The 15,754-nt window shown below is 41.8% G+C and overlaps 5 protein-coding genes across 9 annotated transcripts in view; 3 read left to right on the forward strand and 2 right to left on the reverse strand.

Annotated features, from left to right (window-relative positions):
- Nucleotides 1–15,754, forward strand: part of Trim9 (Tripartite motif containing 9) — an 83,172-nt gene that overhangs the window by 22,326 nt on the left and 45,092 nt on the right. The gene's annotated exons all lie outside the window — the stretch shown is intronic.
- On the forward strand, nucleotides 47–804 carry CG6138 (uncharacterized protein). The gene has a single exon (NM_164936.3). The coding sequence runs from the start codon at nucleotides 175–177 to the stop codon at nucleotides 730–732; it is 558 nt and encodes a 185-aa protein (NP_723601.1). The 5' UTR covers nucleotides 47–174; the 3' UTR covers nucleotides 733–804.
- On the reverse strand, nucleotides 8,652–10,584 carry w-cup (world cup). Of its 2 annotated transcripts, none has more exons than NM_135579.3 (2): nucleotides 9,548–10,584; nucleotides 8,652–9,487 (listed from the first exon to the last, which is right to left on the reverse strand). In NM_135579.3, exons 1-2 carry the CDS (start codon nucleotides 10,507–10,509, stop codon nucleotides 9,220–9,222), a joined length of 1,230 nt encoding a protein of 409 aa, NP_609423.1. In that variant the 5' UTR covers nucleotides 10,510–10,584; the 3' UTR covers nucleotides 8,652–9,219. The 2 variants fall into 2 exon arrangements, with proteins under 2 accessions (NP_609423.1, NP_001188787.1); NM_001201858.1 differs by having other exon boundaries at nucleotides 8,661–9,484.
- On the forward strand, nucleotides 12,545–13,116 carry CG34160 (uncharacterized protein). The gene is made up of 2 exons (NM_001103672.3): nucleotides 12,545–12,713; nucleotides 12,789–13,116. Exons 1-2 carry the CDS (start codon nucleotides 12,697–12,699, stop codon nucleotides 12,985–12,987), a joined length of 216 nt encoding a protein of 71 aa, NP_001097142.1. The 5' UTR covers nucleotides 12,545–12,696; the 3' UTR covers nucleotides 12,988–13,116.
- CG34161 (uncharacterized protein) lies at nucleotides 13,749–14,494 on the reverse strand. Of its 3 annotated transcripts, none has more exons than NM_001103673.3 (4): nucleotides 14,294–14,494; nucleotides 14,216–14,232; nucleotides 14,053–14,162; nucleotides 13,749–13,997 (listed from the first exon to the last, which is right to left on the reverse strand). In NM_001103673.3, the coding sequence occupies exons 1-4, from the start codon at nucleotides 14,427–14,429 to the stop codon at nucleotides 13,883–13,885; spliced, it is 378 nt and encodes a 125-aa protein (NP_001097143.1). In that variant the 5' UTR covers nucleotides 14,430–14,494; the 3' UTR covers nucleotides 13,749–13,882. The 3 variants fall into 3 exon arrangements, with proteins under 3 accessions (NP_001097143.1, NP_001162942.1, NP_001162941.1); NM_001169471.3 differs by having other exon boundaries at nucleotides 13,758–13,997; nucleotides 14,053–14,147; NM_001169470.3 differs by having other exon boundaries at nucleotides 13,763–13,997.

Here is a 15,754-nt window from a genome sequence, read left to right on the forward strand (position 1 = left end):
AGAATATACAACTTTCTAATAATGAAAGTTAAAGATTCTATCGAGGCATTGGGGTTAGATAGCTTTGCTTTTCTCATCGTCGGCATAGAAATCAAATTTGAATAAAATTTCTAAATTTTAATAAAGTTAATTTTCTTGGAACATACCAAACAATCATCGAAATCAATAAAAGCCATGGAGGATGACTTGGAGTTTCTTATCAACGCCCTGTCGGTGCCAAACACTCCACTCACCGAACCCTACGATGAGGGGCAACTTCTAGAGATGCGTGAATCCTTCAAGACGCTGCAGAAGCTCCTGCGGCGCAGTTCGCTGCCCGTAGAGGAGAGTCTGCGTTCCATGCCGAGATCGAAAGCTGGAGGTCAACTGGAGGCATTGCCATCCTTGCTGCCTATTGTGGACAACAATTACGAGAGGACCAGCGATAAGGCGTGGAACTCGGCGGAAAGCGGAGCCCGTTCGTCGCCCATCATTTCGGAGTGCGGCCTGGGTGATTGGGATAAGGAGGATCCTTCAGATCCTTCAGATAGGGCACTGGTGCCCTACGAGGAACTGGGCAATGAGCGAAGCAGTTCGGACACCACAATCACCAGCCGTAGCTTCGCATCGTCGGGAATCTCGCTCAGCATACCTGTTCACTTGGTATGGAACAACAAAGAGTACAATCAGGAGAGCACGGACAGTGAAACTACACTTATAGCGGACGGGCGCAGATACAGTATTACAAATTAGGCCACATAGTATTTTTCAAAATTATAGTAAGCGGATTGAAGTTTCATACATATTTAATAAATGGTGAATAACATTTATAATATTTGAAATATTTGAAAAAGGTATACAAGCATTCTTGTTAGTGGAACCACTTCGGCAAATCCTTCATCAGTGAAGCGCCTCTCTACGTGATTCTCAACAAGTTTAGCTCGGAAGTGGATGGCAGATCACGGATCCACGTCATCAAATTAGTTCGCATGACCTGACCCCAGACACAGTTTTAATGAGTGAGCATACCAACAACATGGGGCTTTGACCCCCTGCTTAACCCATGCTGGCCACTCTGAATGGTAGCAATGGAACTTGTAAAAGTGATTAAAACGGAAATTTAATTGAAATGCGCACATTTGCGTAGGCATTTGCCCATTTCCGTTTGACTGGGCACGCAAACCACTCTCGGATGCTCAGATACCGGCATACAGAATGCCAAATGTTTGTCTACAAACAAATGGCCTGCGGTTATTTTGCATAGAAGTGCTGGGCGATATATATATTTTTGAATTCTGCGTTCCTGGATGTAATTTCAATATTTTCTGGTGTTTGCGTGCGTGCAGCAATTTCCTCGACTGCCGAAAAATTCTAATTTCATTTCGTTATGAAATTTGCTCTCTGTCCGTTTCCATTGCCGATTTCATTTGTATTGAAATGTTCGCCAGGGACTGGTTTGTACAGGTGAGGCCTTCAAGCAATTTGCTTTCGCTTTTCGTGCCTTTGATTTTTGTGTTTATTTGTGAGTATTTCTCTGACTGCTCCCTTGGCGAAATTGAGGTCCAGAGTTGGGGAACCTATGCTCTTATATGACCATTTATTGCTATGCATATTAAGCGGCGGTATGTACGGCATGAAATTCCAGAATAGGAGTCGGCAATTGCAATAAAAATGTTGTATGCCAGCAATTAGTGTAATGGTCGATCTGAGAAAGGGATATGAATGTTATGAGGGAGTGAGAGTACTTCAAGATTTCTGGTTCTGATTTTGTTTGGTAGCACGTTATTGTTTCCAGAACGTTCATACACTTGTATCGATTAGTACCAAACTGTATCGAAAAGCGTAATATAACCTTAAGGTTAAGTTCGCGCCTTTCTATGCGCTTCTCAACGAGTTTACTTCGCTCTGTTATCTTATTCAACACTCGTTCAATTATTTTGCTCTTTTCAGGGTCTTTTCCATTGAATTTACAGACTGTACATATATTTTGCCTTCTATCCGTTTAGTCAGCTCTTCTCATTCAATACTGGCTGTACTGCCTCGCTTTGTCCCACCACTTTTCTGCTGTTTGTTAGTCTGGCTCTTGTGGGGCGTGTAATTGCAAATCCAATTAATTTACGAACTAGTCACAGCAAATGTGCTACTAAGTAAGACATAAATAGCACTCGAATCGAGCAAATGTCTGTGCCTTGTCTTGTGTGCCAGAATTTAAAGTGCTCGAACTGGATTCAAGTGTGGATCTTCTGGATGGCTCTGGATAGATGGAGATGAAGACGTTCGAGAGTTTGACGCCGTTTTTGAAAGTGCTTTCGTGTGCTCAGGTTGACAAATGCACAACAATTAAGGGAGTAGTTCCTGGGAATTTATGCTGACAAAGATGATGGCCCCGGGGCTGCCTTGGAAATTGAAAAGCGAGTCCGCCTCACTCTCACTCCTTCGGATCATTTCGGGTAGATGAACATCCATTTCGCTTTAATGCTTCCGTGGCGAGCATTAAAAAACCTGAGGAAGAGAAATTATGCTAATAAATCGCTGCGACACGTGTCGTTGTACTCTCGTTTTAGTCCCTTTACCCAATGCTAATGGACATGCGCCACGAAATATGCATCGAGTATTTTTCAAAATGCCACATTGTTGCACTGCTCCGGATTATTATGAACTTCGAGGCACTCCTGCACGTGGTGTTTACACATCATTTACATAGAACGAGCAACAACGTTTTTGCAATTTCTTAACGAACAGCGAAAGGAAAGCCCAAACGGCCCAACAAAGTTGTTAATTATACTTGACTGGACGACACGGCCCAGTCTTTTCATTTTTTCCCCCTACACACAAAAAATACAAAAAAAAGGTGCTTTGCCTTTGATGGCTATGAGGCGGGGTAGGGATTTGCCAGGACCTGCCCGCTTATGACGTGCTGGAAGAAACCATTAATCAAAGCAGCCGAGTCTAGCACGGCAGTTTTACATATATTTTTCCTTTTCATTTCAGTTTTTCTTTTTCCACTTCTTATCCAAAGCGGACCATTTTAACGACTCGAAATGGGAAGTTGGGAACCCAATGTTGGGTTCTCTTCGGGGGTCGCGTGCGTATCATTTAGCGGGCAGTGCGGCCCTGAATCGGTTGCCAGATTAAACAATTTGAGGGCTAGCGGAAAAAAATGTGTATGGCCTAATTGTAGTAATTAATGAGTTTAGTTTACAGTGCCGATGAGCTATGAACCACGAAATTATGCAATGATTAATGTTACAGCCCAGTTTATGCAAGAAAAGGTGGGCAGCAAAGATAAGTGGTAGGAAGTAATTAATAAAAAGCCATTAACTGGCCTTAAAAGTATGAACTTGGCAATGTTTTAGTGGACTTGAAAAACATGCAAAATGTTGAGCCTGTAAAGCATACTCCCACATCCTTTGACCTGTCTGTGCAAAGTTCCCTGCTGAAAAGGTGCAATCCGAAAATTTAATTACATGCCCCAGCGAATCGCAAATAAAGCCAGTTGACGCAACCCGCGAATCCATAGACAATGCCCAGTTGCAGATATAGTACTGCAAACAAACAAGTATTTTTAATAAGTGGATGGCTCGAAGGGTTTCTCTCATACACGTGCGTAGTAGTCCCAGCAACCTGGGATCCTTTATTTTTTTTTCTCTTCTTCCAGAATTTGCAATAAAACGTATGGCTGAGCAATTGTGCTGCGGACGAGTAATTTATAAATACTCGTACTGTTCTAAACTGAAAATCCTTTATTTTCCAATGATGCCGCTGTTGAGCCAAACTAATTTCCCGGACAAACATGGTTGCATCCCCTTTGGACAAACGCACCCCTTGGAAAATTATGAAAAGCGGCGGGGAAGGGATGCGATTTTCACTGGGAAGGTGTGTGTGTGTGTGGATCGCTTTTAATGCCGCTTTCCGTCTGCGAGATTTTCGGTGGTGGCTGTGTTGCCATGGTGGGTGCTTTTCCCACTGACTTCTCCCAATGGGGAAACGTCGCTTAGTTAATTTCCACTGCACTGCGACTGCGAAGCGGTGCATTCAAAATTAAATCCTCGACGGACTATTTGTCATTTCTGACATTTCAAACTGCTTTCGGGGGCGCAGTAGCTCGACTTTTGCGCAAAAATTACGGCTTATGGTAGGACATTCATTTTCCTCTTTTATCGACTCAACTTTATACTCCCTCAGCGCTGAAACTTCTGTCGTCAACGCGATCTGCTGTTGTTATTTGTAATTAGAGCTATCAGAAAGTATTCGAGTAGATGGATAGAATACGATCTGAGCTGCGAATGATTAATGAGGCATGGGGGAGTAGGTAAATTCATAAACAGTTGAGTAAGTCATGCAATAGGAACTTTGTTTCTAAATAAATCTATGCCTTAAGCTACTTATATTAAACATTTTGCATAATTCACACCATACTCCCACGACGAAGGCAACAGATCATTGTCGGAAACTTTTCTCATTCACATAAATCTCCTCTAATCCCCTTCACTTATAAATATTTGGTTTTTAATCTGTTACCATCACCGATTCAGCAGAAACAAAATACGCAATTCGCATTGTATTCCCAGAGGGCGGTTAGAGATTAAAATCAAATCATCTCGTAAATTGCCACAACTCTTTTGCCGCCCAGTCCATGCGGCGACAAATCCTGCACCAAGGATATTAACGCCTTAGTCCGCTTAATGTAGCCCCTTCCACGATCTACCCCTTTGGCCCACAATCTGCGAAAACATAAATCATAAAATATAATAGACCAAAGGCAGACATAAAAAGCGAAATTGAAAACGATATTTGCATTCAGCGCACATGACGAAATTCTCCTTTAAGTACATAACAATCGAAAATTATGGTTTTATTCGAGCCGGTTGAAGGGTTCGAAGAGTCCTTCCTTGCCGGGATTAGGGAGCTCGCCTGAATCCTGGCAACAGTTGCGAATCGAATCGAACGGGAGCCACAAATGCCATTCGTTTCCATTGTCAGTCTGTGAGTGGGGTGACTTCATCCCCATTAAAAAGTTTTGTCAGTTAAATTACCAAAAATTGCAAATTGCTTGGATTAAACACGACGGCGAGCAGGGACAAGGACATGGCCACTTTCACTTCCTGCCGGCCATTGTGTGGCCAAAGGATTTCATACACTCAATATAATTAAGGGTTCGAGCCTTGGGCCTCGACTCTCCAACTCTTCGACTCCACCATCATCACCACCACCTCCTCGTGGCCAGAAAACTTTGTGTCCTGGCAACAATTTTGGCCATTGTGTGGCCCTAGTTGCTGGCCAGAGATTTTGTCGCCGGGCATTCTGAATTGTATGTTAAATTAAATTTTACCACAGAGACCAGTCTGGCCAAGTCATTGAGCCTGTGTAGTCGTCGTCCTTCTCATCCTGTAACCAGTGGCTGCTCCTGCGGCTGGTTGGGATTGGTTGGTCGGCTTGTGGCATTAAGTTGTCAGTTTGTTGAGCTTGACAGATTTTTCATTCCCTGGATGAGGGAGGGGAATTCTGGTGGTCGAAGTTTGTTTGCCCTGTGTGCTTCAGGTCATAGATAGGCATATGGAGTCAATAGAGTATGATATATATAACACGTGTACTATGAAGTTTGTTCTGCACAAACGTTGAATATCCCACTTAAATTCTCTGTCTAATAATACAATTCTCCTTTCATTGCAGGTAATTTTCCAACGATTTCATCCATTCAATACCCAAATTAAGTGCGTAAGTTGAAATGTCTTAAGTGGCACAACCCAACCAGTCACTTACCTATAAATCAATAAAACAATGACAAGAGACCCTAAGAAGAGTAGTCTCCTTCGTTGGTCTTCCTAGTTCTTAGGTGGCTGAAAGTGCTCTGCCATATATCACTTGACTATTCGGCTGATTGCCATCGCTTAAACGGCCAGCGGAGCATTTTATTTAACTGCCTTCCCGGTTAACGCTGCGTATACGTACTGTGTACTCCCTTCATATTCGTGGCATACATACGCACAGGCCTACTTACTTATGGTAGTTGTGATATGTGGAATTGATGTTGAGTGCGGTCGCCAAAGGAATTGGAGGCAGCGTTTCCATTTAATAGGCGCACATGAGACTCCCGACACATAAAAACCAATTTCGCGTAAGTGATAAAAATGCAATGAGCACTCGCCTTCAAGTCCCACACGATTGGGATTGTGATTGCGATTGGGATGATCATCGTCATGATGATGATTATGATGATGATGATGACAATCATCAGCTGGTGACGCAGACGCCTATGAATTAAATTTACGATGGCACACAAGTAGTTTTGACACATATATCTTAAAGAACATCGTGGCGCCATAAAAATCTGTGGCCAGCCCTAAATGGAAGTATGAGATGGGTTGGGGATGGGCTGGTGTGGGGGGCCTCTGATGTGGGGATACAACACAGCCTGTTTGCCTTTTAATTGTTTAATTCGTATGCCGACATCAGCGAGCGGATGGCACAAGATTACAACTAGAGATGAGCTAGTATTCTACATATACAATGCTATATGTACTTCTTGTAAATGTACTTTGGTGATGAGAAAATGTCAGGAACTTTGCATATGAAATGGAATAATCTAAAATAATATAAGATCATTTTCTCACAAAAATGTGTCGAAATATATAGCTTAGATATAAATGTATCTATTATCCGCAAATGTCGTGAGCATCACGCTGTCATGTCCAATAATTCCTTGCCTTTCCAACCGATGCAGCTTTCAATCATCATCAATTTCACATAAATGTGTCGCCCACACGACGCAACGTGCAGACGTCTTTGCCCCCCGAGATCCGCCTTGGAACCCGGGGACTATGGTGTCTGCCTTTGGCGACATAATGACGAGATCATATCGACAACAGGGAGTCGTCGGAGTCCCGGAGTCGTGGCATTTTATTTTCTTCTGCTGCTGCCGCTGGCTTGGCTGGCTTTTGTGTAATCGTGAGAGCCTTGTCATTGTCATTGCGATGTCGTCTGTCTGCTGTGCACTTTTCAAGTTCAATTTCAATCCCGGCTCTGCCCTCCAACCACTTGCAAATCAATCTGGTGGACACAGCGATGGCCAGCCAGTCAGTCAGTCAGTCAGTCCGTCAGTTATTCAGTCAGCTAGTCATTCAGTCAGCTAGACATTGGCAAATGACCGGCAGCTCGTTTTATTGTGCGGGCCCTGTCATATTTCCTGTCTGCAAAGTGTTGGGCGAAAGTTTTATGACCCTTTGATAGTTTCCATTGATGCGGCCCTCCTCTCCAGGAGTTTATATTACAGGAAATATCTCACGGCAGACCTGCGAAATTGATGAGTCTCGCGCAAAGTTTTCAACGTGATTTGTGTAAAGTTTCGCACATGCCACTTATGTTTCCGCTTGCCAGCACAACGTGTTTACATCAAACTAGTTACTAAGAATATTTAATTTATAATAGTTTAAAGCCTAGAAAACTATGCAAATGTATTTAAAGATGAATTTTATTTTGTTTAGTATCTCCTCTTACAGTGCTTATTCATCTTGATAGCTAGACTTCGATTGATATGTATTTTGAGCCTTGAACCTTGGCTTATTCTACTGAAATTCTAACACACTTAAGTGAAAGAGCTTATCTAGAATGGGTCCCAACTTACATTCGATTTATTGGTAAACTGAGTGCTTTATTCCTACGAAATCCGCGCCTCGGGCGGCTGACAACTGTCAGCAAATTGTGGGCCAACATTTGAGCCCTAACAACTATAATTACCCTGTAGACAATCAATCCGCCCAGAGAATGTGGATGTGGATGCGGATGCCACAATTGAAGGCGTTGCCAATTCTGCAATCGATAGAGCTTTACAGGAAAATTGACACATTTGTTGAAACGCTGAAATAAAATCGGATTCGAGTACTTTTTTTAGCCCGCGGCAAAGGGCATAATTGAAATTGACATATTTCATTGTCGGAACGGTGCTGCAATCCAAATTGCCAAAGTAAATTTTCAATTTCGAATTTTCATCAATTTTTTAGAGGGGAGTCCAAAGCTATTGCCTCGCATTGATTTGTCTTGATTTTGGGATGGGAGTCAGATTTTGATTTCCATTTCAACGCCCGCTGTCATCGCTTTTGGCCTTTATTTACCATTTTGCTTTGTTGTAAGCCGCCGCAGGGGCGGTTTGGTAGGAGGGGGCGTGGCCCGTGGGCTTAAGCCTGAAGCTTTGTCTGTCTGTTGCTAAGCGCCTGCCACGAGTGTCCGTCCGTCCGCCACTTTGAGCCCAGCTTCTCCTCTTCCTCCTCATCCGGACCATCTACGTTTTGTGCGTCACATCGAAGAAAAACGACGCAGATTTTTGGCAGCTTTGAACGGATTAGCCGCCCGTGGAGCGATTCCCACTCACCACCATGGCGATCAATTCTTTGGTATTTGGAAAGTTTAAAGTTTTCCTTAAGCGGAAAAATCATGTGAAACTCCCAGTTCAAGTATCCCTCAAGTTTCAGTATTACTGTACAACTTTCCTGCTGAATTAAATTTTAAAGCCAGTGGAACAATATGAAGTGAATACCAACGGACACCTTTTGTTCACTTCGCTGCTCCACTTTTCTCTTGGCTGCTGCGACCCCAAAAAAGCCCCACCACCATCACTTTCGCAGTCCATAAATTACAATACCAAAGGAGCAAAATTACAATAGAGCCAGGTATTTGGGTCAATTCTCATTGTCTTTGCTTTTATTTCGACATGCAAAACAGAAGTGGCGAAAATTTAAGGTTTGTGGCATATACAAAGCACAGAAATACTGTTGCATACCGCGGGGCGTTCAGAGTGGTGACTGTACCATGGAAGCTCAGTAAATGAGATACAGATGCACTTCTTCAAGATGCAAAGAAGCAAGTGCACACAATGAATGCAAGAGGTACAGTCCCATTGAATCCCCCTTTCGGCAGGTCGTCCCACTTCGTAGCTATGATTTCGGGGCTCGGGTTCTAGGTTATATTATATTCTTCTAGATTTGGAAAGCCCGGCAACACTTTTGTGGATATTTTTTAGAAAATGAAGTAGGGTGTATGTTGTAAAAATTGTGCTTGTACTGAGTGTGTAGTGTAGTGAGCAGTAAGTAGCAGCAGTAGCAGGAATAACAATCCTTTCATTGTAGATAAATGTAGTGTGTTTAGTTAATTTTGATCATTACTTTTGTGTGAGTCTGTGCTAGATGGAGCAACGATCTAGAAACTGATGGTGTGATATTATCCTATCTTTGGTGGTGGATCCACTTATTCCTCTTTTGCGTCTAGCATCTCTTTTAAAGGGGGGCTATTTAACGTCTGGTTCTTAATGGAGTGATAGTGGATATACAGTTGCTGGGCCTCGCTTTTGTAGTTGTTTTTCATGTCATTTTTCAGCTGCTTTAGCAGCTCCAATCGATAATTGTAGTTCTCCTTAAGGACATACATTTTCCTTTTGAAGTCCGCCTTGGCGGTGCGCTGTGGTATGGCTTGTACGGCGGATTTTGGCGGCTTACCCGAAGATGTGCTGTGACTACTGTAAAGAAATATAAGTTGAAGTATTATATGCCATATGGTATAAACCATATATGCTTACGTAGATGTAGATAAGGTTGTGTGGGTCACTGATAGAAGCATTCCCTTCCAGGTTTTCTTTCGCTGATCCTCTCTTAAAATGACTTCACCTTCCTTTGCACTCAGCTCGTCGCGAATTGTCTTCTTGACCTCCAGAGCCTGAATGCCACTAAAATATTCTTCCATGTCCTTCCTGATTTTTTCCCTTGGGTCAATGTATTCCTCTTTGCCAGGCATCACTTCGTTTGGCTTTTTCATTTCCGCCTCCTGAGCTGCCGATGAAGTACTTGCCTCCATTTGATCCAGTTTTTCGATTTTCACTTCCTCGGATTGCGGTATGATGGTATCCTGTTCCTTGGCTTCTTGAACTTCTTCCTTTACTGGTTTTTCTGGTGAGCTTGGTAAATTTTCCACGACATTTGAGCTTTCTTCTTTGGGACTATTTAACGTTTCTTCTGCAATTAATTGCTTTGATTTTCGGGCATTCTCAATGGTAAGCGTTTTATCAGAAACGGCATCATTTAACTTCATTTGACTTTGTGCCTTAGTTTTCGGGGAGATAGTTTCATCAGAGATCTTGTCAATAATTAACTCTTTGCATTTGTTCCTTTCTATCTTTGCTTCTGCCTGGTATTGTTCCTTTGATTCATTAGAATTGTTTAAAACAAAATATTTCGTTTCTTTCTCGTTACTGGAAATGTCCCGCTTTTTTTCAGTTTCTGCGGGTTTCCTAGTTATTTCGTTTGTATTTTCCTGTGCTCGACTTTCTTCCGAATTGTGCAGATGTGATTGCTGTTTCGTAAGATTCTTGACCGCGCTGAACTTATTTTGCTCAAGACTCATTTGGCCAAGTGATTCTTTAGAATCTTCTGAATATGAGTGATTCATAAAATGCAGCTCGTTGTGTTCACTATGTGCACTTGCTGCTTTCATCTTGTCTGTTTGTGGCACATTTTGATTTTTCAGAATTTCGGTCTCTTCCATTTTGCAGGTCGAAAATTTGAGTTTACGGTGTTTTGTTTGGTTTTGTGTACAGAAAATTGACCCGACTTGTTTCACATCATTTGACTGACTGGCTAAAACTCCGTACGGCAGGTTTAACAAAAGTTCAAAGGCCAATTTGACCCTTGACTTTTTCCGATAGCACCGAAACAAAAGGCATTCTGTGCGGAAATCTTCAAAGCCACGACAACTCTGGCCACAGCTCGAGGCATTTGGGATCTGATTCGAGGCGCAAAAAGTATTTGCCACCCACAAAAGTTTCCCTTCGAACGCCCCTAGGTATTCCATAAAAATAAAAGGCAAAGAAACATAAACATAAACAAAGCCGGACAGCATTCTTATCGCCTTTATTTATTATGCAAACTTTGCTTGCCTCTAAAATTTTCCAGCTGCATGCAAAGGTCTTACCACTGATTTTCAGGCCCACCTCGAGGAGGTTTGACCCGGGATCAGGGTTAATCAAGGAGCACATTCATCAAATTGCCACGCAACACGAGGTCGTGGCATGCAATGCCACAAATATGTTTAAGAATTTACAGTAAATTGTAATGAATGCTTCTAAAAAAAAATGCACAAAACACATGTTTTCTTTAAAATAATTAAAACAAAATTTCAAGAAGAGAGCAAAAATTAGAATGCCATTTAAATTCAAGCTGAGAAATTTACATTGCTGACAGCTAAAATTGGGGCTGTAAATTTTTAATAAGTTTTCCTACTTTGGTAACGGCTGTTCTTATATCTAAACTCGAAGCCCCCATTCTCATCTGCCACACTTGCTTCCACCATGGAACTCTACTCGTAGTCTATAATGCAACATTTGCGCAACGAGAACAATTTTTTTTTTTTTTTTTTTTGGTGGGATAGAAATGGGTTTTGCGTCTAGACAACTGAAGGGCAGGGAAATTGGAGGGGTTTCAAATACTACTACTCCTGCAGCTCCTCTGGTGATGCGGCATTTTCGCCCCACGTATCCGTCTGGAGCGATTTTGTGTGGTCTGAGATTTGGAATACAGTCAGCTGGCAAATTCGAGGGCCTTATGTGGCTTAGAATGGCCCGAAGGAACATGGTCTGCATGGCTAATAAGCCGCTGCAGCCAGGATTGGTAACTGGAATTGGAAAGAAAGTGGGGTTAAGATTTCTTATAAAAATGTGGGAATGGATTTAACAATAAAAATTTAAATAAAATAAATATTGATTTAAAACAATAATATTTCTTTAATCAAACTTCCTTTATTTTTATTTGAATTTTTATAAGTTTTTTTTTTCTAATTGAAATATTTGATAGCAGAGTTGATTGTCTTAGAGCATAAATATTTCATACATACATTTCAGGCTTCTTTTTTTAGCTTTACTTTAGAACGTGATATTAGCGTGCACATTTAAGCCGCCACACTAACCGCATTTGGGGCTAAAAACCCCCACCAATCCAACGCCATACAATCAATGTGAATCAATGTGCCAATGAACTCGTCAATGAACTCGTTATCAACGCTTTTTGGCGGCTAATAGAGCGGATTTTTCCAAACGTTTTTCGACATGCGAGCACGCGAACCAAAAGTTTTAAAAACCCGGTAACTGTGCAGCACGTGCCACGCCCCCTCGCCTGACGACGCCCCAACGACTAGCGACTCACGAAATTATTACAATTATTATTATTATTATTTTTCTCGTGCTGTTTATGCATATTTTGGGTCACGCACGATGCGGCAAACTGTCAGCCGGAAACGGAATTGATTATCGGCGCTACCGAATCCGGCTTTTAGTTCAGTTCACTTCAGTTCAGTTCGGTTCCACTCTCCCCGAATTCCTGTTCCTTTAACCCCTGCTCCATAATTTTTATCTGTTTGCGTGCCTTGTTGTCGTTTGGCTGCCTGCATTCAGAAGTCGCTGGCATTTAATGACTTAATTTGGCCGACTGGGCCACTGCTTTGCTGGAAAATGCAGGAAAACCCGGCTAGAGTTTGCGAAACACTCGACTTTTTCACTTAAAGCAACTAATCTCTTTAGAATATTTCTTAAATGGGAATTATAGAGATCTTGATGCCTATGACAATCCTATCACCACTTTTGTACTAAATTCGACAAAGGTCGCATTTTAGTTTTCCAAATTCCCCCGAAATTATAACGTAAGCTCTTTGGCTGGACTTTTCAAAATTGATAAACCAAAAATGTCCAACAACAAGGCGTAAGTTAACAGCAGGCAGAGTTCCCTTCCATTCTCTATTCTTTCAATTTTGGATGTATATTTTTTCTTATGAAGATCCTCTTCCCGAGGCCGACATCCTGGGATGCAGTTCAGCACTGCCATGGGAACGCCGGAAACCAAGCGCAAGATGCTTCTCTATAGACGATTATTGTGCCGTGAGTTGGCACGTGACGGGAAAACTCCCCGGGAGATCGCAAGGGCTAGAAATCTAACGCTTCAAGAGCAGGATCAGGGCAGGTTTCCGAAGTCCTGAATAAGTCTATCCATATTCCGCATATTTTATGGCAGAAGAGTTTACGTTTTTGCACTCAGGAAGAAGTTGTTTCGTCCACTTCTCCTGTTTATTTTGGTCCTATTTCAATTATAATTAAATGGTTTTTATAAAACTGCTGCTTTTCTCATGATAAATTCATATTTCAGCCACGTAAAATTACAATTAAAATAAATAAATGGCCATTTTTCGCGACACTGGCAATTGGGCAACGAAAACAATTTTGTTTAGCCCGTGCACTTTTTTGCGGTTTCAACAGTTTATAATAAAGTGCCAGACACACAAAACAATCCAAATAAATAACAGTGGCATACAGAGGAGTTGGTTTTTTAGCATCCCCCTTTGGTGGAAAAGATAAACAAAATAAAAAAGCAAACCGTTGAGAGTGGCGCAGAGGCTTTTAATTGCCATCAGGCGCCAACTGTTACCATTTGTGAACTCAACCAACTTTTATTTATTTATGTAAATTTGCTTTGCCTTTTTCGGGATGCACAATATTTGTCGCAAAATTGGCAGAAGCGCGTCGCAACTTTGCCCATTTTGTAGTCGCAAACACCGGCGTTTTGATGGCTGAAAAAATAAAAATTGGAATTGTTTTGACAATTGGCGTGGCATCAGTGTAAAAATTGCCATCCAAAAATGTTAGAAAGTCAATTCGCAATGGCTTATGGCCTTCCTAATGGGCTAGCAAATAGAGATCCCCGAAGGATGGACAACTTTTAGCCACACCCACTTAATATGTTAATTGCTTTGGGATCTAGAAGCACATACATATGTATATATTGCGTGCTCAAAGCGATTCTCACGTTTCAGCTCGAGTCACATCTTAATTTCAACTTTATAAAATTAATAAATGAATTTTGGCGTAAAATAATCCCTAGCGACGAATCGAGAACATCTTAAAGTTGTTGATGGGCAGTGGTTCATTCTCGGAGAATACAGCCTTTTCGATCACCGAACGAGGACTTCCCTTGTGCTGCAGCCAGTATTTCCTAAGTTAAATTATTTATTATAAAATAGAATGTTTCATTCAAATATCTGGCTCACATATCAGTCATTTGGTCCAAGGATCCTTCGAGCATTCCCTGAACCGTTCCTTGAGTTGTGTTCATGCACCAGCCAGTTATGCCCAGCTCAATGGCCTTTTTTTGAGTGTGCTAAAGGTTAAATAATTGTAAAATTAAGAATAAACCATGAGTAAAGCACTTACCTTGCGAAAGAAGACACCTGAAAAGTGATGTATTTAATCAGCTAATATATGCCTCCGTTTAATTGGATTTATATTTACCTTGCACATGACCAAACACCTCGAATTGGCAACTAAAAATTTGATTCTGTGCCGCAGCTTTTGGAAGTTGAGCTTTCGGAGATGATTTCACCAATTTCTTGGTGGTCGTTTTGGACTTTTTAATTTGACTGCTCATTTTTAAAGAAATTTCTTATACTTTCCAGGTAAAGCGAATGATATCAATGACTGTTTAGATTTTAAATATTTGAGTACTGCTTTGTGAATATTATTTCAACGCTATATTGTGGTCAGTTTCGTTGAATCTTAAAACATTTGCAACCACCAGCCATTCGAATTTGTCTGCCATTAAAAGTAACAACAATTTTTCACGCTCATTTGGCATTGCGCGTTTCGCCATCATATCGCCGAGTACTTAGACACTTTTCAGCTGGAAGAGAAGACCTTTCCTTTAACCACTTCCGGTTCGTTAAGTCTGACGGCTGGCCGCGGAAGAAAGGACTCCATGCAGAGACGGAGGAGCAGGAGAAATCCAAAAGGTGGCCAAAGGAGCAGATGACGCATTGGGTTCGTCGGGTTCGCCGCCTCGCTGAAAACTTCAATAAAACGTTTGACGCCGGAGGCGAACTGACATTTTCCATTAAGTGCAGACAGCTACCGAAAAGAATAAAAATGGAAACAGCAGAATGCCAGCAGCTCATTTGGGGCGAAAACTTTTATATTCCTGAGAGTTTTGTGGTGTAGTCACGTGTTGGTCGTTCGTTCATTTTTTGTTGACTGTTGATTATGATGATGCCCTAAGTTCTGGGCTCTCAGCTCCAGCCTCTAGTATCCAAATGCGGCCCAGTCACGGCACGAAACCGACCGAGAGGATCCGAGTAATTGAAGCTGACCAAGTTCGCCTTGGCCATCATCAAAGTGCCATCAACAGGATGATGTCCCACAAGGATGTCCTTGCTACTCGTTCTTTATCAGTTGCAGGCAAGTAAGTAAGCAAGAAAGCAACTTTTCTTACAATAACATTTATTTTCAAAATATTCTTCTTAGCTTTACTGTTGCCCTGTCAGCTCTTTGGGGACATTTTGAGAAGTGTCGCCAATGTGGGAAAGTAATCAGAAAATATTTTGTCAGCTTCAGTTGCACTAGCTGGCGTAACTTTTCATCCGCCACTTAAAGTGCTCCACTAAAGTTGCGCCAGTTGAAATTGAAGAGCGGCACTCGAAAAAGCCGCAGAGTTTGCCAAACTTTCGGCTCAAATATTGGATTAGCAAATTGACGTTTATGCAATTTGATTTACCTACCGCACAGGGCAAATTAAATTTTCCAGCCTGCGGCGGCTTTTTCGAGCCATTTCACAGCGCAAATTCGTTACAAATTGCTGACACAATGGAAATTTGCATAAAATTTCCATATGCATTTGTCGAAAGCGAAAGGACAAATTTGGCAGAGCCGTGATGGTTGGAAAAAGGTGCAGGATTTATGAACTGTCGCAAGGCAATTCCC

This window comes from Drosophila melanogaster, chromosome 2L (genome assembly GCF_000001215.4).
Source record: "Drosophila melanogaster chromosome 2L".
Taxonomy (NCBI): Eukaryota; Metazoa; Arthropoda; class Insecta; order Diptera; family Drosophilidae; genus Drosophila; species Drosophila melanogaster.